At 36.4% G+C, this 24,570-nt stretch overlaps 3 protein-coding genes across 3 annotated transcripts in view; all 3 read left to right on the top strand.

The window, feature by feature from the left end:
• The window catches only part of Urm1 (Ubiquitin-related modifier 1), a 66,775-nt gene extending 64,950 nt beyond the window's left edge, over nt 1-1,825 (top strand). The window contains exon 5 of the mRNA XM_077402364.1: nt 1,690-1,825. Coding sequence (XP_077258490.1) covers nt 1,690-1,756 — 67 coding nt within the window. The 3' untranslated portion in view covers nt 1,757-1,825. The remainder of the gene's footprint in view (nt 1-1,689) is intronic.
• An 11,793-nt stretch (nt 1,826-13,618) lies between these two features.
• LOC143895336 (uncharacterized) lies at nt 13,619-15,502 on the top strand. The gene is made up of 2 exons (XM_077402390.1): nt 13,619-15,246; nt 15,363-15,502. The coding sequence occupies exon 1, from the start codon at nt 14,123-14,125 to the stop codon at nt 14,840-14,842; it is 720 nt and encodes a 239-aa protein (XP_077258516.1). The 5' UTR covers nt 13,619-14,122; the 3' UTR covers nt 14,843-15,246; nt 15,363-15,502.
• Nucleotides 15,503-15,571: 69 nt separating this feature from the next.
• LOC143895335 (uncharacterized) lies at nt 15,572-22,732 on the top strand. The gene is made up of 8 exons (XM_077402389.1): nt 15,572-16,193; nt 16,309-16,721; nt 16,815-17,390; nt 17,532-17,787; nt 17,938-18,182; nt 18,258-18,522; nt 19,363-21,067; nt 21,151-22,732. The coding sequence occupies exons 4-6, from the start codon at nt 17,755-17,757 to the stop codon at nt 18,262-18,264; spliced, it is 285 nt and encodes a 94-aa protein (XP_077258515.1). The 5' UTR covers nt 15,572-16,193; nt 16,309-16,721; nt 16,815-17,390; nt 17,532-17,754; the 3' UTR covers nt 18,265-18,522; nt 19,363-21,067; nt 21,151-22,732.
• Nucleotides 22,733-24,570: the final 1,838 nt, after the last annotated feature.

The following is a 24,570-nucleotide window of genomic DNA, read 5'->3' as shown; positions in this document are numbered from 1 at the left end:
AGGCGCTCTACTTTACGTTTGGACTGGCTTAGTGCAGGAATCCAGGAGGTTTTGTCTAATAGAGAGAAGCTGGTCCTTTGCCGAGACACACTCGGCGAAGACAGAGAATGCCAGAGGCGCTCTACCTTACGTTCGGACTGGCTTGGTGCAGGAATTTAGGATCGGTGTTGTCGGAAAGACGGGTGATCGGGAATCGCGTTCTGTGCCAGCAACGCCGGGCTTATATACGCGTCGCGGCGGCGTTGCTGCGGCGTCGCGGCGTGGTGGGGGTAGCGACGGCGGTTGCGAGTGCCGGGACGGTGCGGCGAAACGTTCGGTGGTTACGGCGTCCCGATGCTGCGATCGCGTTTGGCGGCGTTCGGCCGCCTTCGGCACCGCTCGGCGCGGTGAGGCGGTTGCCGCGTTAAGTCTGTTCGCGGACTTCCTAATATTACGTGTTTAAACGATTAAAAATATGGGCACACCGTGCCCGGTCTTTACCCCGCGGGTGGTCGACGGTGTGGTTTCGGCGAGGTGTTTGCGCCGGAACGATGCATGTTCGGGGGTGCATCGTTACAGTGTTATTTCTGATTGCCAATTGCCAGTTGCTGTTGCCAAAAAGTTAAAAGTTATGCAACTTTTTTTTTAACAACCGTAACTGCCAAGCACATCTTTAGAGGTGCTTTTCACTTCAAAATTAATTAATGCATTAATACAAATTAACTAGTAGTACTTTATTTCATAGATTTTATAAAAGTGAAATAAATGAGTTTGAGAAGCATCAATTTTAGACAAGAAGAAATATTGAAACAACACCAATTGTAGTAACGACAGAAATTGAATATATCAAGAGATACTTAAAAAAATATCGATAGAAATAATAATAATAGAAAAATTATGGAAATGTAAGGCCTGTTCTATTTAGCTGTACTCCTTGCACGGTTTATCTTTCCTCTTTTTCTTTTTACGTTGGAGAAAAAAACATGCATATACTTATTATATACAAGAAGATATTTCTTTCGAATTTCTCTGTGAATTTTTAAATGTTTCGGACTTAACGGAGCATTCCAAGGGCGAATAGAAACCATGAAATTAAGGAAGAAAGAATCTCAATGTACACATTGAATCAAATTCAAATTTTATCAAAATTTATTCTCGTAAACATCTTTTTGTTATAAAAAATTATCAATAGAAGTGGAACGAGTTGTTCTAGTGGAAAACATGATAGTTTTAGCACGGGAAGCCTGGAACAAGATTTTTAACCAAGAAAATCGAAAAATAATATTTCCGATGAAGAGTAAATTACTCTTTAAGTTCTTGTTTTGGTCTTAAAAATTTTGTTTTGAGTTGTTCTACCCGGTTATAAAGATGTTTTAAATCAACAGTTTTGTAAGTCATTTTATTTACAAATAAATAGCCAAAACCTGTTATTTCCAAAATTTTTCTTTTTTCAATATTTCAAGTTTTGACCAATCAAACTAATATTCAGGAACAATGTTTAGAACAACTAGAACAACCTGGAACAATCTTGAAAAGTTTGATTTTCGAAAAATGGTGTTTTAGGTCAGAAAATCGTTTTTATTAATTTTTTGCGAACATTTTTATTTTAATAATTTGATTTTCTGGAACAATTTAGAACAAGTCTAGAACAAGTCTAGAACAACCCGGAACAACTTTTAGAATTTTAAAAATTGGGTGCTAACTTCACAGGTCTGCAGGAAAAATACATAAGATGGATCTTAGGATGCGACAAGTGTACTCCAGGATACATAGTTAGAGAGGAAGCAACAATAGAAAAAATAAGCCTGGAAGCAGGAAGGAGAGCAATAAAGTATCACACACAAGACAAAATAAAGAATGAGTCAGAAGACGCGATACTAGAAGAGCGTAGAAGAGAAATGAATAAGATAGAATGAGAAAACACAAAACAATGAAAGAACTGTACGATAAGCAGGAGGAACGAGCCGTTGGGAAAGAGAAGCAAAGAAAGATCCAGGTAGCACATACACGTTTCAGAAATGTTTTATAAGCGTTTTTCGAAACGTTTTATAACCGATTTCTAGAAAAGTTTTTCATGAGTAAAAATGTCCATTCGAAAAACGTTTGATGGAACGTTTCTTTTCCGATAAAATAACATTTAAAAAACTATTATAGAAACGTTTTTTTAATGATAAAGAAATTTTAAAATTCCTACTTTTCACGTTTTTTGAACATGTTTATGACATCTTTAAGACATGTGTGAGAATGTTCTAGAAGCTTTATGCATACCATCTATAGCGTCTATTCTGTTTCGAAGAAAACTGAGGACGTGCGTGGCCTAATAGACAGCGCACTGGTCTATTGAGCCAAAAGTCTCGGGTTCGATTCCCGGTAGAGCTAGAAAAATTATATTCGCTCAATCAGTCCCGAGCCCAGAATACAATACAATTGAACAAATTTCACGCATTTAACATAGTATTACTATCTTGAGAGTACAATTATGTTTCCACCTGAATTCGATTTTTGTGCGTAAAATAAACGTATACTCGATAATGTAATCCTAAAAGAAAAAAAGAATACGAATATCCTTAATTTGTTTAAATCGTTATCATACCGCAATTAAATATATTAAAAATCAAATCAAGAGACACGGTAGTGTCTCGCGCCAAGTACACGCGGAGCGAGACCGACCGTGACTCTTTTACGCGACGCGACGGGTTGCGAGTACCCGAGATGTTGAGATCTCGATAACGAGTAAACGAATCAAGTTCTAAGTAGGCTTGATCGATAGTTTGGGGTCCAATTAGGGGGGAGGTTTTTCTCATAATATTCCGCTACATGCCCTACGAGCGGAGATATTGCGACGCAAAGTCCAAATGTGAAAATTTATTTTTAAGATACTTTTCCTCCTCCTCCTCCTCCTCCTCCTCCTCCTCCTCCTTCTTCTCCTCCTAACGCCGACGTCTCAATATTATTATGATTATCAGAGAAACGTCCCTTTCACTTTTTCGACGCTGGCGGCGCAGGTATCGCCAGTTTCGATATCGCGCGCGTATTTCGAAATTAGGTCGATAGACTTATCGGTCAGGAGGAAGATTTCTATTTAGGTAAATTAGGTAATAATATATATTGAATCAACGGAAAAGAAGGTTCTCTACGCTTGGCAGAAAGTGCCGCTAGGGAATTTTTAAGTCGATTCTTATGAATCAAGCTTGAATTCGATGTCTAGGTATCCCAGGTTGCCGATGACGAGGTCCAGATAGTGCGCTTCATAGTTTTCGGTGTCCAGGTGTAATAATACGTTGAATTCGATGTCTACGTGTCCCAGGTTGCCGATGACAAGGTCCTCATAGTGCGCTCCGTAGTTTTCGGTGTCTACGTGTATTAATACCTTGAATTCGATTATAAATAACGTACGGATGATACTCTTGAATAACGCTAATTTTTTTGGAAATTTTAAAGAACTGTTTATCCAAACAAAATTTGACCTTTAGAATCATTATATTTACGAGTATCCGCCATGCGTACAGTATATAAGTATTCTCACTTTTCACCGTAAAATAAAATAACAATTAATATTTTAGGCATATTGTTTTTTTTTTACTTTTATCCATACATTCGAAATAAAAAAATGGATAGATATTGTTTTGTTTCTTTCGTAATTTACTTATGAAAACTAAACTAAATTATATGTATAATTAAAATTATACAATTAAATTATATAAATTGTTCTAGAGATACATCAGAGAAGTCGATGAATTATTCTAAGGATTCGAATTCGATTCTACGTGCATCGAATCGATTCTCGCGACGATTTTTAATGCCGGGCCTAATTTGATACTCATCGCCGACAAGAGATGATCTTCTTTCAGCAGCATAAGAGCTTGGCCATCAATCTGCTCCTGGATAGCGAAGTTTTCCGCGTAATCGGCGCATCCCGGTAGACCACGTATGAAGTCGCACACTTCACCCACCACCCACCTACGTGAAACACATATAATTTTTCATGAAATTTCGCTCGTGTGAAGATATTCAAATATTTTTTTTAATGAAAAAATCTCAAAAACATCTCTCATTACCGTCCATTTAACTGGATTCATTTTCGGCAGTGATTTGTCGGCGGAGGATGTGGTAGTCGTAGACAACGATCTCACCTCGCCGTTTTTCTTCGTCAGTCATCGACGGTTTCAGTCTCTATTTCAGTCCACTGTTTCTCCATAGCATCACGCATTTCACGTATTTTACTGTAAATAATATTGGCGCGAGACACTACCGTGTCTCTTGATAAGTTCTTCGTTAAAAAAAATATTTGCGAGAGAAAATATTTAGAAATAAAATAATTTGATAGTACATATAATGCAGTTTCCAAAAAATCAGTACATTAATGAAAAATATGAAAAATTACACACATCATTGCCATCCCCGAAAAATTAGAAAAATTTGGGCACCGTTTTGAAGAAAATCGGTCTATTAATTGAATGATGAATAGTTCGCAGTCAAAAAATTTTTAATTAATAGTACTTGTAATTTCCAAAAAATCGGTACATTAATGAAAAATTAAACCCATATGAAAATTGTACACATAATCGCCATCCTCCAAAAATTAGAAAAACTTTGGCACCGGTTTCAAGAAAATCGATCCATTAATAAAAAATTAAACATATCCTCAAAAAATTTAAAAAATTTTGGCAAGAAAATTGGTCTATTAATGGTTGTTATTTCTCGAAAAATTTCGAAATTAGTTTCAAAAAAATCGGTAGCAAAAAATTATCCATTAAAAAAATTCAGCTTAATATCTCAAAATTTGCAGAAATTAGAGCAATCACGTACATTTTTTTAAACAGAAATCAGAAACCCCTTTATTATTAGCAATTTTTCTAATTCTATTACATTCTTTAGTTCTGTCATATATAATTCTTTAAGATTCGGTCAATTAATTCCCGAAAAATTGGAAAAATTACGCAACCGGTTTAAAAAAAATTGGTAACGAAAAATTAACCCCACTATTCCCGGAAATTTCTACCCTTATTTTATATAAATTTTTTAAGAATTGATTCATTAATGAATGAGTAGTTTGCGGTCAGACATACAGACAGAAATCAGACACTTATAGGTATATATGATATATATGATATAGATTAGTTTGGCTTCCTTACAGGAAGCTTTATGAGCAAAATAAAATGTTGATAAAACAATGTGCAAATTCATAATTTGCACACGTTTTTTATTTTTATATAACTTTTGCAAAAATTTTAGAAATTATATTATAAAGGTAAATAATTATATGCTTTTGGGTTGTACTTTCTTTAAGTCTCATTGTCAATCATATCGTAAAGAGAAAAGGATATTATACGTCATGTAATTTGAGGGAGGAAAGGATTCCAGTGGCATATCTATATAGAATCGCCGGGAATCATAAAATTCAAAATTTTATAAAAAAGAACCCCTTTCCCGATTATCGCCAAATTCAATACCAACCTTCATTTAATGATATTCTATTCACGTTAGAAAGAAAAAGAGAAAAGCTAAACTGTGCAAGAAGTTTAGCTAAAAAGAACAGATAAATCTGATAAATATATATGTGAAATACACAATTTGATATACTCACTTTGGACGACAATGGCGGTCAAAACGACAATTACTAAGAACACCGTTGCTTGAGGTACTTAGAACTTGATCCGTTCACTCGTTATCGAGATCTCAACATCTTGGGTACTCGCAACCCGTCGCGTCGCGTAAAAGAATCACGATCGGTCTCGCTCCGCGTGTATTTGGCGCGAGACACTACCGTGTCTCTTGACTCTTGATATTAATTTTTACATTTGCAATTTTGTAAAATTGAATGCGTCTACAACATGTAATCAAATTTTTTATTATTCTATGTATAAATGTATCAAGTGATATCATCAAAAAATAAATATTTTACGAGATATTTCATATTTTGTATTAAAAATATCATGACAAAATTTGAAATATATCTCAAGAAAGTCTTAACGAAACAGATCTTTACTATGGTGTTTTAAAAACGTCTTGACAAGGGCTACAAAAATATGCAATAAAATACACACATACACACACACACATACATATATACAGACATTTTTTAAAAAATTGTGCAAATTAGAAATTTGCACTTGGCTTCCTCATAGAGGAAGTGATGTCTTAAGATGCTAATACGGCCCTCTGATTGGCTAATGACGCCTTATAAGACGATCTTGGATATAAGACCCGACTATGAATGTCGGCCTTAAAGAATTATATATGAAATAAAAATAAAAAAGACTGAAAAATATAATAAAATTAAAAATAGACCGATATTTTAAAATTTGCGGAAGTTAGAGCTATTACAGACATTTTCTAAAAATTAGGGACCTTTAATCGCGTATAAAGCTGAGTTTAATCAACCAAATCTTAAAGAATTATATATGAAACATATAGGGGTAGAAAAAAGACTGAAAAATATAATAAAATTAGAAATAGATCGATATCTCCAAATTTGCGGAAATTAAAGCATAAACAAACATTTCTGCAAATTTAAAATTTTATTAAAAAAGAACCCCTTGATTATTAGCAATTTTTATTAATTCTATTATATTCTTCAGTTTTTTCTACCCCTATTTCATATATAATTCGTTAAGATTTGGTTGATTAGTTCTAGAGTTATAGAAATTTCGGTAAATTTGGAACATACACACATACACACACACATACACATACATACATACACATACCACACACATACACACACATACATACATACAGACATTTTTTAAAATTACAATTTTTCGACATTTTAGAACATTCTGAACACGTTCGGAAAAACAAAAAAAAATTTTTTTACAAAAACAAAACTTTCTCTATGAAGAAGCAAAAATAAAAAGTTCTATTTAAGAAAACATTGATCACATTGACCTGGCCTTGAAAAAGTCACTCAAGGTCAAATCCATATTTTTATCATGTGGCCCCCTCCAAACCATGCAACTTTTGTCTGAAACATTTTTGTCTGCCGGGCTCAGTTTTCGAGATATTGGACTGGGTTCTTTAAAATGGGACTCCCTGTATTACAGGGTGCAGGGGGCAGACAAAAATATTTCAGACAAAAATTATATAGTTTGGAGGAGGCCATCAAATAAACTGACTAACTTTTGGGTCTGGCGCCTACTTTAGACCCAATAAGACCCAATTTGATTTTCTTTAGTAGAAACCCCAATTTTTTATTGTATCATATTTTTCTACTAATTAATTTGAACAACTTTTGTCTTAAACAATTTTCTATTTGCCTAATACCTTTTGAGATATTCAAGGAAAACTTGATAAATTTTTCAATATTTAGCTTACGATATCTCAATAATTGTTTGTCAGAGGGAAAAGTGGTACCAGGACTTTTTGACTTAATTTCGTCTCAAGAATATGTTATTTTAATAATATATACTCCAATTTTTTTAAATATTCATGTATACATGAAAGCTTCAAGAAAATGCATAGACAAATTGTATATGGTATATGTTGTTAAACTATTGCATCAGTTAATATTTGTTTAATTTTTTTTATTTTACTCTTTTCTTCTTGTATATATATATATATATATATAGTTTAAAAAGAAATTTAAATTAATATAATTTTAAGTTGTTTTAAACTCTTACGAAGAGTGTGTTCTAATAGAGAATATTTACAGATACAATATTTATGTTCTAATAGATTTAATACATGTTCTAATATAGATAATAGTTATTTTTTAAAAGTGAATTTTTGCTGCTCATGCATATATTTGTTAATTTGTATGCGATATTTAGGGCATAAAGAATTAAATTAAGTCCAATAATTATTTTCGAAAAAGAAACTGTGGGATTTTGATAAATGTTAAAGTTGTAACCAAAACAATGAATTAATTGCACAATTTCATTTTTTATTGACTTCAATATTAAAATCTAAAGGCAATATTTATATATATAAAACAAAGTCGGGTTAGTTACACCATTTATAACTCAAGAACGGCTGGACAGATTTTGAAAGTATTGTATATGAAGTAGAGGTAGAATTTCCCGGGGAGTGCTATAGGCTGTATAGTTTTTCGTTACTGATATTCTGGAAACCGGTTTTTCTAATTTCTTCAATTTTTCGGGAAATAGGGAGGGAGAGGGAGGGGAGAGAGAGGGAGAGAGAGACGAAATTTTCCAGAGATTGATTGATTGAGCTTTATTAGCCTTCTCGGCTATTTACATAACTTGGTTTTTCCTAAAATTAAGTCCTCTACATGAGGTACAATAAATTCTCTTAACCTACGTTTTTCCTTAAATTAAATCCTCTACATGAGGTACAATTAACTTCTTTATATTTATCTCTCTTTTTTTATTCATATTAAAACACATTTCTATCCTATCACATAAATGTTCTACCCTGTCTTCTAATATTACAAAATTATCGACGTTAAATTTTTTATATTTATTTCTCTTTTTATTCATATTTTAAATTCCACCTTTAGCCATGCATAGTTCGTTATTATAAGTTACTCATTCACTTGTCCCTTTATTTCCTTATTCGAAAAAATTAATTCTATCATCGCTCTACTATACCTATATTAAAGTTCCCTATCACTATACAGTCATACTTTATTATTAAATCTTCGACCATATGTTCCAAAAATCTCACAAAATCGCCATTTGACGCACTCGGCGAATGATACTCTACTGCTGTCACACCTTTACACCACTATACCCCGGTACAAAACTGATATAATTTTTCCGCTAGCCTTACTCTATCTATTGTATCAAACGCTTTGACTTCACTATCATTACTTTCTATAGTCAATCTAGTCTCGGATAACTCTCGAATCGCTGGATTCACCCTCTTCATAACCTGATGTCGAATTTTATCCTTATGCGCCAGACAGCCTTGTGCCTTCGTATACCAGAGTAAGTCAGCTTTTTCCTGTGATTGCTATATTGTAGCTTCCCAGCCGGCTCTTTTTTTCTCCTCCCCCAATACTTTCTTAAATGTCGGACATTCCGAATCCAGCGTCTCGTGTTCAACATTTATCTTCAAGTTGTATGTCTGATTCTTAAAAGGTACAGTTCACACATGTCTTCTTTGCCGTTGTACATTCGTTCGCCATATGATTTCCTGCACATTTATAGCATGTTTCCTGTCTCGTGCAATTCTTGGCAATATGATAATATCCCCAACATTTAAAACATTTTTTAACACTAATGTAATTAAAGATCGGATACTTTCGCCATCCTAAATTTATCTTTCCTCTGCTTATTAGTTATTTATGAGTGCTTTCATCCACTTCGATTATTACGGATCCTTGCTCAATATCCTTATTTTTTCCTCTTAAAATTTTCTTCACTGATTGCATACAGCATTCCTCGCCAATTCTATTCTGCTTCTTGATTATATCTAACAATTCATCATCCTCCATGTTCATTTCCTCTCCACCAACATTAATTATTTTGATCTTAGGTTTTCTCTTCTGTGGCTCCGAGACCTTGACCTTCTCACCCATTGCCGCTTGTACCGTCGCCTTTAGCTTTTCCTTCTCTTCTTCCGTCTCACATCCTAAGATCACTGTCCCTTTACCTCCTTTTCTTAATTTAGTAATTCCTATTTTCATTTTGGTTATATCAATTTTATCGTTAATTATTTTCTTCGTAATTTCACTGTCTTGTTGTATTTTAGGTTTTATAATCAAGATATTTTCCTCCTTCCTGTCTTTAATCACGTCGCTATATTTTCTTGACGCTCCACCAGATGGTCCATATGCCCTTTGCATCCACATTTGTCTTAATTCTTCTAATTCCTGTTTAATGCCTTCCATCTCCTCACAAACTATTTCTTTTATCATTGACTTGATCTCCTTTTTACGTGCTGTCTCATCTTTTAATTCTTTCACTGCTCTTACCAGCATATCTATTTTTCTATCGATATCCCCTGCTCTACTCGTGCCTGCTACTTTATTCCCGCTGCTTGCCGCCGGACTCATTTTTGCTCCACTCGTGCCTGCTACTTTATTCCCGTTGCTTGCCGCCGGACTCATTTTTGCAGGTACCGTTGTTCTTCCTGTCAAGAGAGAGAGGGAGAGAAAGAGAGAGAGGGAGAGAGAGAGAGAGAGAGGGGGGAGGAGGGAGGGAGAGGGAGAGGGAGAGAGAGAGAGGAAGAGGGAGAGAGAGAGGGAGAGGGGGAGAGGGAGAGAGGGAGGGAGGGAGGGAGGGAGGGAGAGAGGGAGAGAGAGAGAGAGAGAGAGAGAGAGAGAGAGAGAGAGAGAGAGATAGAGAGAGCAGGAGAAAGAGGGCGGGAGGGAGGGAGGGAGGGAGGGAGGGAGGGAGGGAGGGAGGGAGGTTAGGCGGTACGAAGTTCGCCGGGTCAGCCAGTTGCATTTAATACTGATAATGGCATCAGTTTTGATTTGAAGGCTGAAATATATTAATAAACAAACGCATTTGGCGAGTAACTACTCGCTTTGAGCTACTTTGTTACATAACATAAAGTGATCTTACGAATTAGGACAAAAAGAATTTGAGAAATGTAGCAGTTATTTTGAGTATTAAAAGGCATAAATGAATAAAATATGACCACTTCCACGCGTGGGAAGTTATAAACCCGAAAACGCGTGAACTCGTGGATGGTGGGGCCAAAAACAACGATTTGCTGCTTTAAATAACTTTTCTTTGTTTATGCATGTACTATTTCGACATATTAGTCATTTATGCCTTTTAATACTCAAAAATAACTGCTACATTTCTCACATTTTATTTGTTAATAACTTTTCAATAAACAACGAGCTGAAACCTTCTGAAGATCACTCAGGAGGGTGACTTTGACAACATACTTAAAAATTAAGGTCATCCAAGGTGACCTTCTCCATGTACATAATTACCGTAATTTTAGGTTTTATAATTCAAAACTCACAGTTGCGCTTCGTGACAATGCGGGGACATTCCCATAAATGCAAGGGGGTCTTATATTAAGTATGACGAGTCATCTTGACTATTAGGTAATATTTTTTACTTAGTGACTAATTTATAATTTATTTAGTTGATACATATTGTGACGTTTCATGCATTTCAGACAGCACTTGATAAGAGCTCTAACCGTGAGCCGAAACGTAGTGCGCCGAATTATATTGTAGCCAGGTAGTCGAGCAATAAATGATCCTATTCCTATTCTTATTTACAATCACATTTTTACTATCGCATTTACATTTCATAATTTTGAGAAGTTTGCGTATTACAGATATTAGTGCAAAATTTTCGTTATATTTGATCTAAAGTCTTAAATCTAAATCTAACAAATAGCATTATTACATTATTAGTCGATTAATATATATTTTTATAAAAAATGTATTAATATCAGTTAATTTTATAAATTTTACAATTAATGTTAACATGTTTAATTTTTAGATTAAATATAACAAAGAGTTTTGCACTGGTGTCTGTGATGACGTAAATTTCTCAAAATCATAAAATGTAAATGTAAATGTAAATGTGTAAATGTGTAAATGTAATTGAATGTGTATGCGCATTTTTATGTGAGAATACTCATTAAAAAGACCTTTCTAGCTTTCGCACGCAGTTATAATACGATCGAGAAAATGCAAAGAATTTCTTTACTGAAGGCTGTAGTACTCCGTATGTATGGTGATGAAATAAAACAAATAATAAGTAATAACTATTTTACACGTTCCACGTCACATGTCTTGCAACCATTTTTACGAGCATTTTTAGTTTATTCGTTGCAGCAAATTTTGGGGCTAAAGCTAATGCGCCAAAATGTCCAGTGTATTAGTAATTATTATTATAGTTTAGTAAACGTTTTATACTATCATGTAATTATAGAGAAATTTTAAAATAGATCAGTAAACTTTGCGAGTATATATTTTTATTAATTTGGAATTGATTTTCTTTCAGAAATTATCAATGTATTGTAATTAATAATCAAAAATGTTTTCTTTGCAACAATCGATTCCTTTTATTATTCTACGTATAAAAGTATTCAGGTAAAATCATTGAAAAATGAATACTTTACGAAATATTTCATATTTTATATTAAAAGTATCATCACAAAAATGGTTCTTTCGCAAATTATGAGTGAGACGAAATAAATAAAACAAAAGCTTATTCTCTCTGTTTAAATGTACGTATAATTTATTTCAACAGTTTTAATTTAAAACGTAATTATTAAGATATTTAATATTGAAGCTTAAGAAGTTGTGAAAAGTGGCATCTAATTAAATTTTTTCTAAAGAAAAGTCGGCTCCAACGAATCGCTCAACAAATACACCCGCAAAGTTTGGTAACTTATTTATAGTAATCACTCCATATATATATATATATTAATTAAATATGCAAACGAAGGAATTTCTGAAACCAACGGAATTTTGTGTCACGCCAAAAGTGTCAATCCTAATTTCTTTTATCCATAAATCTGTGATCGACTGCGACGAGGAGCTATTCATCAATATACATGCGCAACAACGTATGTACACTTCATACTAATGAATGCTCTTGAATAAATCGATAAGTGCGAGACATCGTTCTTCGAGAAGACTCGCTTCGATAGAGTTCCGTTAGAAATTCCAGGCATGGGCGTAACATTGAATATGCATTAGCGTCACTACGTCGTCGGATGCAACGTCGCAGGAGCGGAGGGTTGGCAGTGACTCACATTGTGACTGGAATAAACAAACTATCCTTTAAAAGTCTCTTTCCGCTGACGACCGTCGGCGACGGCTAGTGTTTCAACGACAGGACAAAGATCCTTGATGGAATTATCGTAATCACGCGTTTCCACCGGCGGGACGACTCTTCCCTCCAATTTTATTTGCGCACGTTTCAAACAAACGAGGTCGGCCTCTTCGTGAGGCAACTACCCGTGTCGCTCTTTACTATAAAACGTCTTTTGTTAAGATCTTATCAATGAGGGGACGGCAACGCAGTACCTACTCAATTCAACGAGGGGATAATAATTCGTGTTACTGCTTCCCTGATAGAAATTGCCTTGCCAGCGCCACGACACTTGTCAGCGCCATGCAAGTTTGCCACGCCATAGCTTTATCTTAAAAAACTAGAGAGAGCCATATCAGGGCGATGTCCGCGCATAATATGGCATTTACATAAAATTGAACGGGCGCAAGTCTGAATTTGACTAAGTTTCTAATGCGATCCACACTTGCGCCACATTATAGGTGCTGTCGAGATTCTTCTCTTTGGCTTCTAGATCGACTTCTTAATTGTTTTAGAAATTTGTACGTTAAAATTGAGACAGGATTATTTTATCCTTTACTTCTGCCGCGGCCGGGGTCCTTCGGCTGGCAGGGCTCTATTAATTTATCTGGCAATAAATGATAATAAATAATAATAAATAATAATAAATGATAATAAATAATAATAAATAAATGGTAAATAAATAATTTGGTTTGGCAATAAATAATAAATAATTAAATTGGGCGCTAATCAGTTTTAGAAGAACTGATAGCTGGCTACAACTACATCTATCGTAATGTTTTGATCGTGATCGTAAGCAATGAAGTCGTCGTAAACCGCGTATATCTATGCCAAAATATATATCTATATAATAGTTATTTGTGTAACAAGTGCGAGAAGTTATCCGCACGTGTTACACACCTTATTTTATATTACACAAATGCGTGCAAAGTGGCCCATTGCGTGCGCGTCATCTGTGCCCGATGGATGGCCGATTCCACAGTCCCACACACGAGTCGAAACAGTGCGGTAATGTTTACATGTTTACTGTAACAACTACATCTATCGTAATGTTCATCGTAAGCGGTCGTAACGCTCGTCGTAATCGCTATAGTAAGCTCATCGTATGAGTTGATTCAGCTTGAACTCTTTACAATTACGACGCTTGTCTGGCGTTACAACATAACCTAACCTGTCAGCTTTCTCGACCTGGAGTTCCGGTTGAGCGGCCGTACGAGACGGACGTGTTAGCGCGAGCTGGCACTTAACCTATTCTGGAATAGTCGTAGTTGCGCATAAGGATAGTTTTAGTCAATGCGATTTTGAAATCAGGTTTTCGGTGTTATTTGGGCCGGAATCTCTGGGAGGGAATAAAGAAGTTCTAGTAATCTGTAGGCTCCCCTCTCGGAGGGGGAGCAATTAAATACTGTTCGTTCTCTTTCTTTCCGTTTAATAAGAGACGAATGGAAATGGAGATCTCGGACGAAGAGAGAGAGGAAGTCGGGCATCTACCCGCAGATTCGGATAAAGCAACCAACGATCTAGTCAATCCCGGCGTGTCAGAGAGGGCCTTCAACAAATTCGTCGAGGGAGTGAACGCCGTAAGATCAAAGGAGAAAGAAGCAAGAGAGGATGTGCGTCGAGGAGTCCGTGGAGGTGCTAAGAGGCAAAAGACGGGCGACGCAAATAAATCGGAGGATGTGTCGGACGACAAAAGGGAAAGGGGCAATAAAGTTTTGACTAGTCAAGTCCCAGAAAGTTCGAGTGCGTTCACGAGTGACCACGAGGCACCGCCCGACTGTGCACGTGATGCGGGTGTGCTCAACTCACAAGTGCCATCTATGAATATGGGAGATGCGGAAAGGCTTAACAGACAGACAACGGTGGAAAGAAAGATATTCAGGGTACGTGGATCGGAGTTGATTGAGAGTGCAACACCTGTGAATGAAGTGGAGCATATTCAAACTAGATTCGCTGACGATCAAGAGGGTAAGGTATCATTGACCCTCCGGCTCCCCCCAGAGCAAACACTAACGAAAAAAGGTAGGAATCATATTAAGATATGGATGATTTTAACTGAATTAAAGATCCGTCCAATTAACGTTGTTATGTTAAATCATTTTTCGGCCGAAGCAGATTTTGAAAATGGATTATCGGCAAATTCTGCGCTGAAAAAAAAATAGAGAATCTTAAGATTAAAAAGATAACTGCTAATATAGAAAAACACTAAATTTTTTGTAAAGGTGTAATAACAGATTGGCCCTCTACGATCCCTGATTTGTGGGCAGCTATTAGCGATAGAACAAACATAGTTAGTTTGGAACGAATGTATAGACGTAAGTGGGACGCTACAAATAAGACTGCCTCTTTGGCAGAAATTGACAATATTATCATTACTTTTAGAGATAATAAACTGAGAGGACTGAGAATATTTAATAATATGGTTGGCCTGAGAGTTCGGCCTTACATTATGCAAGTTAGACAATGCTATAATTGTTTCAGATTTGGACACACAAAGAATGCATGTAAGAGCGAGACGAAATGCATTATATGTGGCGACAAGGCCCATGGTCAATGCACGAAACCGGTTAAGTGTTGTAATTGTGAAGGCTCTCATAGATCCACGTTTAGAGGATGCCCTATTTTTAATAAAAATTAGAATATTAATGTTGTGAAAGCACACAATAATATATCATTTTACAGAGCACGAAAATTAGTGGAAGGCAAGGAAGCCCCTGTGTTGCCCAGCCATGATATATACGTGAACCCGGGGGCATGGCCTACCCTACCGGAACCCAAAGGAGGCATGACATACTCCGCAAAAGCCAAATCTAACGCCCGGAACGAGGTAGAAACCACTAAATAAAAAAATGAGGGTAGAATATCCCCGTGAAGAATCAAAAAACGACTACAGGGTAGAATATCCCCGCGAAGTTACTCATAAGGACAAAAGGAGGAAGAATCCCTCCCGCTCATATTATAAACAATTTAACCTCCGAGAAGAGGAAATTACCAAAGATAGAAGAGGTGTGGCGCTTAGGGCCAGCCACAGTGACGCATCAGAGGAAGGAAGTTGCGAAGAGGCGACATCCTGCGAGAGAAAGGAAGACGGGACGTGTGACGCGGAGATTTCGAATGCCAGGGATACCGTCGAGGGAATCCTGTTACTGTTACAGAGAGACCCTCAGGTGAAAAATTTATTGTTCGAGGCACTCAAGAGAATAGAGGTACGTGGAATATCTGAAAGAGGTTCTCAGCAATCTAGAGAGACTGTCGATATGGAATATGGTACACAGATGTTCAGAGAGGGGGAAACCTTGCTTTCCCACGGTACGGAATAATTCAATTTATTATTATGGAATTGCCAAGGTTTTAAAGGCCGTAAGCAAGAGCTAACTAAGAGAGTCATGGACTACGATATAGTGGTCCTTACAGAAACGAAACGATCGCCACGCAGTCAAGTTTATTTCCCAGGATTTAGAACATTGAATAGCGACAACCCACTAAACAGCGGTGGAGTTTCAATCTCAATCCGTACGCATATAGATTTTAAAGTTGTCCCCATCGCGGCTCTTCCGTTTGGGTACGACGTAATTATTATTAAAACTAAGAATCTAAATCATAACTTTAATCTGGTGGCTGTTTACAGACACCCGAGAAAGGCTATAGCTGGACAGGATTTTCGAGCAGTGTTCAAGTCTATGAGGAATGGTGAGGACGATGTGATTATCCTGGGAGATTTCAACGCACACAACACTCTCTGGAACTGCGACTCAACTAACGAGAGCGGGGATATTCTGTTAGATATTATGCACGAGAAGGATTTACTGTGTGTGAACGTTGATACGAAGTCACGACTGGGCTATAGTGGCTAGCGTGACTCCAATCTGGATCTTTTGTTTTGTTCGATGGGCATAATTGACGAGATGGAATGCAGTCAGGAGGACGATAACTGGGGTAGTGACCACTTTCCATTGACTTTTTGAATCGATCGACACACACGAATTTACAGGAAGCTAACCAATCGTGTTTCCACTAAAATAACGGATTGGGAGCGATATTGTGAGTTGATTACTGGTGAATTTGAAACATTCTCAGTAACAAATACGGAAAATCTTGATCTTAATATTGATTCTTACTATAAGACATTTATAGATATTTTCAAGAATGGTATCGCTAGAGCTTCTGGAAGAAAATCAACATCCGAGGTAAATAAGAAGCCAAATACAAACAAGAGATCCCATAGATGGTGGGATGCGCAATGTGACGAGATGATTAGAAATAGGAAATCTGCCCTTTCTGCTTTTAAGAAACATAAAACTATTCACTCTTGGGTTGAATACAAAAAATGTTGTGCGTTGGTTAAAAAGACTCTCAATGAGAAGAAGAAAAAAAATTTCAAGGAATTTTGCCAAGGAATTAATAGATTTACGGACCCTGGGTATGTTTGGAGGACTATTCGTATATTTAAGAAGGCCAGGAATAATATTTCCTGGAATAATTGGCAGTCGAATGACAGGGAAACGGAAATTAGGAGGACAACGGACAGTTTGTCCCCCCCCCCTACTGCTGCTCACAAGCCTTATGACAACTTCAAGAGAGTCACCTGTGAGTTTGATGTCCCCTTCTCGAGGGCGGAACTGGATAGGGCCATAACCATGGCTAGAAGAGACTCTGCGCCGGGGATGGATGGCGTAGAATACAAGATGCTTTGGCTACTGCCGGATACAGGTAAGGAGGCCCTGTTACACCTGTACAATTCTGTATGGCGAACGGGAATCATTCCGGAGGATTGACAATTGTACCAGGTCATATTTATTGATAAACCAGGACGAGAGAAGGTGCGACCTATATCACTGTCATCATGTGTAGGCAAACTGATGGAGAGACTCATTAATGAGAGACTAATGTGGTGGGCGGAAAACGAGGAAAAATTTAGCAAATCACAGAGCGGATTCAGACGAGGTAAATCCTGCGCTGATAACCTCTGGCGCGAATCACGGCGGATATACGGGCTTCTATCTGCTCAAAAGAATATACCTTGGCAGCCTTTTTAGATGTTTCCGCTGCATATGACAGTGTAAATTACTGGATCATGATGGATGAGCTGGTTGCGCTTCATTGCCCGGTAAACATTGTTAGATTCATCAGTAAATGGTTATACTGCAGAAAAGTGAGATTTACCATTAATTCTCAAGAAAATGTGGATCGCTTAGTTTACGGAGGGCTCCCGCAAGGCGCGGTTCTTAGCTCTATCATGTATTCTTTATTCACGCAGGGTTTATGTGCGGAGTTACCCAAGGGAGTGGTGGCAGTTGAGTTTGCTGATGATATTGGTCTATACGTTTCTGGGATTAGCAGAAGGAGGAACAGAGATTTGTTGGAGCGTGCCGTTAACATTATCGCTGAAAGACTCACGACGATTGGATTGGACCTTGAACCGAGGAAGACACAGTACTGGTGGAATTTTCCAGAAGCGGATACGTGGATAAGAACGTGTTTATCAACATACAAGGATCTAAGGTATATAATAGAGGTGAGGCTAAATTCCTTGGCATCTGGCTTGATAGCGGTTTAACTTTCCATCGCCAAACACAGGAAATAAGAGGAAAAGTAAACAGAGCCAATTCTATTATGAGATATATTTGTCATGTTTCTACTGGTATGGAGACTAATACAGCTCTGATGCTGTATAAGAGTCTCGTTAGATCTGTTACGGGTTGTGGATTACGGGTTATTTATATACTATCCCAGAGATGCCTCGTATTCACTTAAGTTAGAACGAGCTCAATTTATGGGTATACGCACTGCACTGGGATACAGGAATAGTACCCCGAACAACGTAATTGTGGCAGAAGCAAAGGTGAGATCTCTTTGAGACCGGGCTTTTATGCTTGGCAGCAACTTTATCAACAAGAATAATAAATTTTTTTCGCCAGTATATATAGAATAACAATTAAAGTAATTTAAATCGACCTGACTGGCAATATATATAACGTCTTTCCGATATGAACATTGAAAAACTGTGGGCCAACTTGGTTTGTCGGATTCACACAGCAATTTTTTTCAGATCAATATCGAGACATTATTAATTTTGACCATAATTTTGGTCCGTTGATGTAATTTCTAAATTAAATAGTTTTTAATTTTATTGCGAAAAATATTACCCCAGCCAGGGTTTGAACCTGGAACCTCCCGTATACCGTGCGGGTGTCGTGCCAATTCGACCACTGGGGCTGTGGTAATATTTATCGCAATAACAACTGTAAGATGGAGCACCGATTACTAGGTCGACGGTGTATAATAAACAGAATAATAAATTTCTTTCGCCAGTATACATAGAATAACAATTAAAGTAATTTAAATCGACCTGACTGGCAATATATATAACGTCTTTCCGATAAAATTAAAAACTATTTAATTTAGAAATTACATCAACGGACCAAAATTATGGTCAAAATTAATAATGTCTCGATATTGATCTGAAAAAAATTGCTGTGTGAATCCAACAAACCAAGTTGGCTCACAGTTTTTCAATGTTCATATCGGAAAGACGTTATATATATTGCCAGTCAGGTCGATTTAAATTACTTTAATTGTTTATCAACAAGGCTATGGTGTACAATCAAAACGGCTTATGTCAGAAACTACAGCGCTCCTGTGACTGTGAAAGTTATGCGCGGTTTCTCCTTCTTACATACAGATTTTCCCTCATGTCGGAAGTTTGGAAGTCTTCCTTGAAGAGAAGAGACTGGTTGGGCCCATCACGGCAGTTCGAGGTCTTCCAGGGAAATTATGAAGAACATACATTCGTTCCCTTAATTGATTTCGATATCGGTTTGAAAAGGAAATTAAAAAAATTTTCAGATGAAATTTTGATCAGGGAGATTACTATGCAATATGATTTGGAATTGCCAGAAATTATCTTCACAGATGGATTTCAAGACGATAACAAGAGATCTTACTGGCGCCTCCGTGATTATATATGTGATCAGGAGATTGCATATAAAATCAGTCTTCCTTTCATGTGTTCGTCGTACACTGCGGAAGCCTTCGCAGTGATGGCTGCGTTGAAGCTGATGCTCTGCCAGATCGAGAAGAGAGCAAGAGATATGATTATACTGTCGGACTGCAGGTCAGTGTTGATGAGTATCCGGAATAATACATTAAATGTTCATAGGAATCAATATATTATTGAAGCTAGACGAATATTGTATGAGCTTTGCTATAAACACGAAAAAAGAGTTATACTTGTATGGATTCCCGCTCATAAGGGAATACTCGGTAATGAGTTGGCGGATACAACAGCCAAGGAGGCTGCAACTGAGGAAGCGGACCCTTCTATAGTCGTACCGGTAGGTGATATGATGACTAGTATTAAAGGAGCTACGTGGGATGCAACGCAGAACTCGATCGTAGCAGAATCTGCGTACAAGGGTATTTTCTACTTCACGAATTTCTATGAGCGTCGGGCCACAAAACCATGGTTTTCGAAGCTGGATAAGGAAAGATATTTTATAACTTTATAACTTTTATAATCTGGGTTCTTCGTTGAAGAGAAAGGGATACGTTGAAAGTGAGAGATGTGACTGTGGTCACCAGAGGGAAGATTTGAACCACGTAATTCTACAGTGCAGTCTCTATGATGAACCGAGAATAAAGATGGATAAGGATTTGAGAGCAATTGGTTTTTTTTGGAAGAGATTGATATAGTTAAATTAATTAAACGGAAAAATTGGAAAATTTTGAATATAATATTTCAATTTATTAAGTCGATTAAGAGAATTATATAAATAGTACGAGTAAAAATTCCAGATAGGTTAAGTGTAAAACAGTATTGTTATACAAAATGCAAAGTACAAAGTGTTTAACTAGATTAAGAGGCCATGTGTCAATCACCGATGGTGCAAGACACTAAATAGCTCCCACCCGGGAGCGACCGAAAAACCCCTTTCTCGACGTGGGGATGACGCGTGGCTCAGTGCCTACGCGAATGATTAGTAACACCAAGGTCCGTGGTTCGAATCCCACCCGGCCTTTGTCCCATATATACTCTGCTAAGAGATTTTTTCCGATTAAGATCTTTATGGATTAATGGTCTGCACGATTGGGAATCGGGAAGGATTCACAATCTGCAAGGCTTAAGATTCGTAAAGGATCAAAAAAAGATTAAGGTATTTTAAGTGTATCACGGTGGTAGTGTGAAAGAATAACTGGGTCTATATTGCTTGTGTTAATTACCTTAGGGTACAAGGCACCTTATTTCCTCAGCCGAGGAATGTAACAGATAAAACCCCCCTTTCTCGACGTGCGAAGAAAAATCACACAATTAGATCACACGGATGATGTAAACGGAGGAGAAGGTTTGAGTGATTCCGATGGAAGTGATTCAGAAACAACATCAGAAGGTTATAATTCATATATATCATGTAATGAATAATATCGAAGCAAATGTATAATGAAGAAATATATTTTATTATTTGTTATGTAGATCATACGAATGACAATATAAACGTAGGAGAAGTGTTGAGTGATTCCGATGGAAGTGATTCAGAAACTTACATTGTAAATGAAAAAATCGATAATAACGATAGCGATCAGAGTGATGTGGACGAGCACAATATAATAGATGTATAGAAGAAATTGAAGAAATATCAAAACTACGGTTGTGGGCTATTGAATGTAAGATTCCGTTCAATGAGTATTTATATGACTCAGCTAATGAAGCTGAGCATCATATCGCAAGCAAGCTTAACTTGACTTCGACAAAATGATAATATAACAAACTGTAGTAAATCTGCGGGGTAAGGACTTACGGAGAGTTGCACCTTAGAGACTATTTCTGCGTTCTATTTTCGTTTAGTTTAAAGTACAGTCTTCTCGCTGCTTCTGCGTACTTACTGCAATCAGTAATTAATAGTCGACGGACACATACACTTGACTGCCTTTTTTTCCATTTATAGACAAAGGGAGACGCGAGATGCGCTCAATTGCGTTTTTTTCTTTTAATTTCATAAATTGCTCAATTTTTTATTTTTTATTAAAATTTAATTTTATTGATTTCTGTACTGGGGTATACCACTGAAATTCCATCATGAACTTTTACAATAAGATAGGATGAGCTAGAATGTATTTAGGTGTACTCGCGAATAAAGGCTTTATATAGTTATAGTGTTAAATGAAAAGAAGTACAAAGTTTTTGTTTTTATCTGGAACATAAAAAATTAATAATTGTAAAACTGTCGATGTGTAAGATTGCGATTATTTGCTAAATATTAAGGTATTTTATTTTTAATTATAATGGTGTTATTTTATCACCTTATTGAACTTAATACCACTTCCTTTATCTCTTGATATAGAGTCACGTTTGTCATTGTATACATATTTATTTTCATGTTTCCTAATTTATGAGATAGTAAGTCAATTTAGGAGTAATAATTATTATTCGTTTAATTGACAGTCTGTTAAAAATAACTAATTAAATAAATAATATTTAATATGGATTTAGAAATCGTACCTTATTGGCGCCATGTTAGCGCCATACACGTGCCTCGTTAAAAACTCGCTAGTCCCATGTCTAGATTATGATAATACCTTACTGCCGCCATGTTAGCGCCATGCCAGCACCACATCAGATCTGTGGCGCTAGCGTGCAAAACGTGACGTTTCGCGGATGGCGCTTACCAGCGTGCCATGCCAGCTCCTGAAGTGGCAGTGTGGCACACTGGTCAGTGCCATGCAAACGCCCAGTCAAAATTTCTACCAGGGTTAGTTATCATTTTTTAAGATTTTTGCGATAAAGTTGAGATCTCTCACATAAGTAGATTTGTACGAATTGCTTGTTATCTCAAAATTTAATTAAGGAAGACCGAGGTAAATTGGCTACAGGGGTAAGTTGACATTGCTTATATTTTGGCTGTTTTTTTTCTACAAATTGCAGAATCAAGCAAGTGAGAAGTGCGAAACCATCTTTGAGATATATTAAGTTGCATTTTATTATGAGCAATTGTTATGAAATGATGACGTTGAAATGTATTTTGAATAATAAAAGTAAAAATATAAAGAAACCTTTATCCGCCAGTGATTAAAAACAAATTCAATTTTTTATTACTCGACTACTTGGCTAAAATTATACATAAGTGCACAACGTTTCGGCTCACGTTTAGAGCCCTTATCAAGTGCCGTCTGAAATATATGAACATCGCGATGTAACACCATAAAAATATAAATTAGAAATTAGTCATAAAAACAGAGAGCATTACCTAATCATCAATAAGACTCGTCATATATGTTAATCAAGACCTCCTTGCGTTCATGCGAATGTCCCAGCATTGTCACAAAGCACAAACTACGGGAAATCACTTATATAAAACCAACATACGGAGAAAAAAAAGTGACAATCAATTCTTACGTGTCTTAAATATTAAAATTCCACCACTAATAAGCATCTTAAGTTTGAGACTCTTTGATATGCGATGTTATACGAGTGGAAGTACTCAGGAGACTGAACACTAACAAAGGAAAAGAATCAAGGAGTCAAAAGGTTGCCAAGAGAATTGACAAATATAAACAATTATACCGACGAGATGACACCGCCGTATACTGCTTATTTTAATAGAAGTAAATTCTCACAATCTCGTAAATTTATTTAGGGGAGACCGGGGCTATGTGTCCACACTTTATGCTTTTTTCAAGTTTACTAAAAAATTAATAAAGATATTTGGCTAAAATTTTAATGATATAAACTTTCAACCTTGCTATAAAAAAAACATAATTAAAATCGTTAATCTTTTACCATTAAAGAGATACATTTTAAAAGTAGGCAAGTCAAGCGTAGACAGATAGCCTCATATGCGGGGTTATATATCTGTCCACATTCGAGAGGTTATCTATCCACATAATAAAAAACACATTATTTATCCTTATTTTATCCTTATTTATCCTCTTCTAAAAAGGGCATGTCATAGGTATTGTTGTCACTTTTCCGCGATGCCGATTGGTTCTCTTGCTGCGCTTACTTCATTTGCAGCTGTCATTGTATATTTTGACAGTTGTGTGTATCAAGGGGTAATAGTGTAATAGTAATAGCATAATGTTAAAGCTAAATAGCGCGCGCGAAGCGCGCGTCTGTAGTGTCTAGTAATTTAAAAAATAAATGTTTGTTTAGTCAATAATGTTTTACAAAAAATAATATATTCCATCGACAGCAATTGGTAAAAATATACATATACTTCACGACGTTTCAACCCAGGATTCGGGTCCTTATCAAGTGATCTGACAAAACAAAAACAACAAGCGCGAGGTCAAATAACAAAGTCAATAAGATTAAAAATTAATAATTTAAGAGTTGAAAGTTAAAATTTTCCAAAAGTATAAAAGAAATTCCTTTTAAGTCAATGCGAAAAATTCTTAAGGCGCAAAAATTCATACCTGATGAGAAAACAAGTACCATCGTCGGCACATTCTCAATACTAGTGCTTAGGAAAATTTTGGCAGAAACATCACAAATGAGAGGCTAGAAAATTAATAAATAATAGAAGTGATGTTCAAGTCCAAGAAATTTAAGGGAGAGTACTTATTTACACAGAGAATGTCCAACGACGGCGCCAAAAAGTTAGCATTGCGTATCATGCTGATGAGTTACAATATGGATCGCAATTCTCTCGAGCCACAGCGGCGACACATGTTCACGCAATGGAAGTCAGAAGCGAACTGACAGTTTCGTACATATTAAACGCTTACAAAGTTATCAGAGTACCCAACAGCAGAGAAACAAAACAATTATACACTCATCGAGATGACGTTATCGTATATAGGATTCAAGTTATCGGTGTCTTTTTTTAGATTAATTGTATCTGAATATTTTTTTTATTAAGAACATTTCTGCGATTTATCTCTTTTTTCTGTTCTT

This window comes from Temnothorax americanus, unplaced genomic scaffold (genome assembly GCF_048541705.1).
Source record: "Temnothorax americanus isolate GAGA-0224 unplaced genomic scaffold, ASM4854170v1 Scaffold152, whole genome shotgun sequence".
In the NCBI taxonomy this organism is placed as follows: domain Eukaryota; kingdom Metazoa; phylum Arthropoda; class Insecta; order Hymenoptera; family Formicidae; genus Temnothorax; species Temnothorax americanus.
Note: the sequence above shows the minus strand (reverse complement) of the source record. Positions and strands in the feature narration are given on the sequence as shown.

Coding starts and splice junctions, on each gene's coding strand:
- LOC143895335 (XM_077402389.1), top strand. CDS start 17,755: ATGATGGATGAGCTGGTTGCGCTTCATTGCCCG. Junction 17,788..17,937: donor TGGTTGCGCTTCATTGCCCG/GTAAACATTGTT, acceptor TTATTCACGCAG/GGTTTATGTGCGGAGTTACC.
- LOC143895336 (XM_077402390.1), top strand. CDS start 14,123: ATGGAAATGGAGATCTCGGACGAAGAGAGAGAGGAAGTCGGGCATCTA.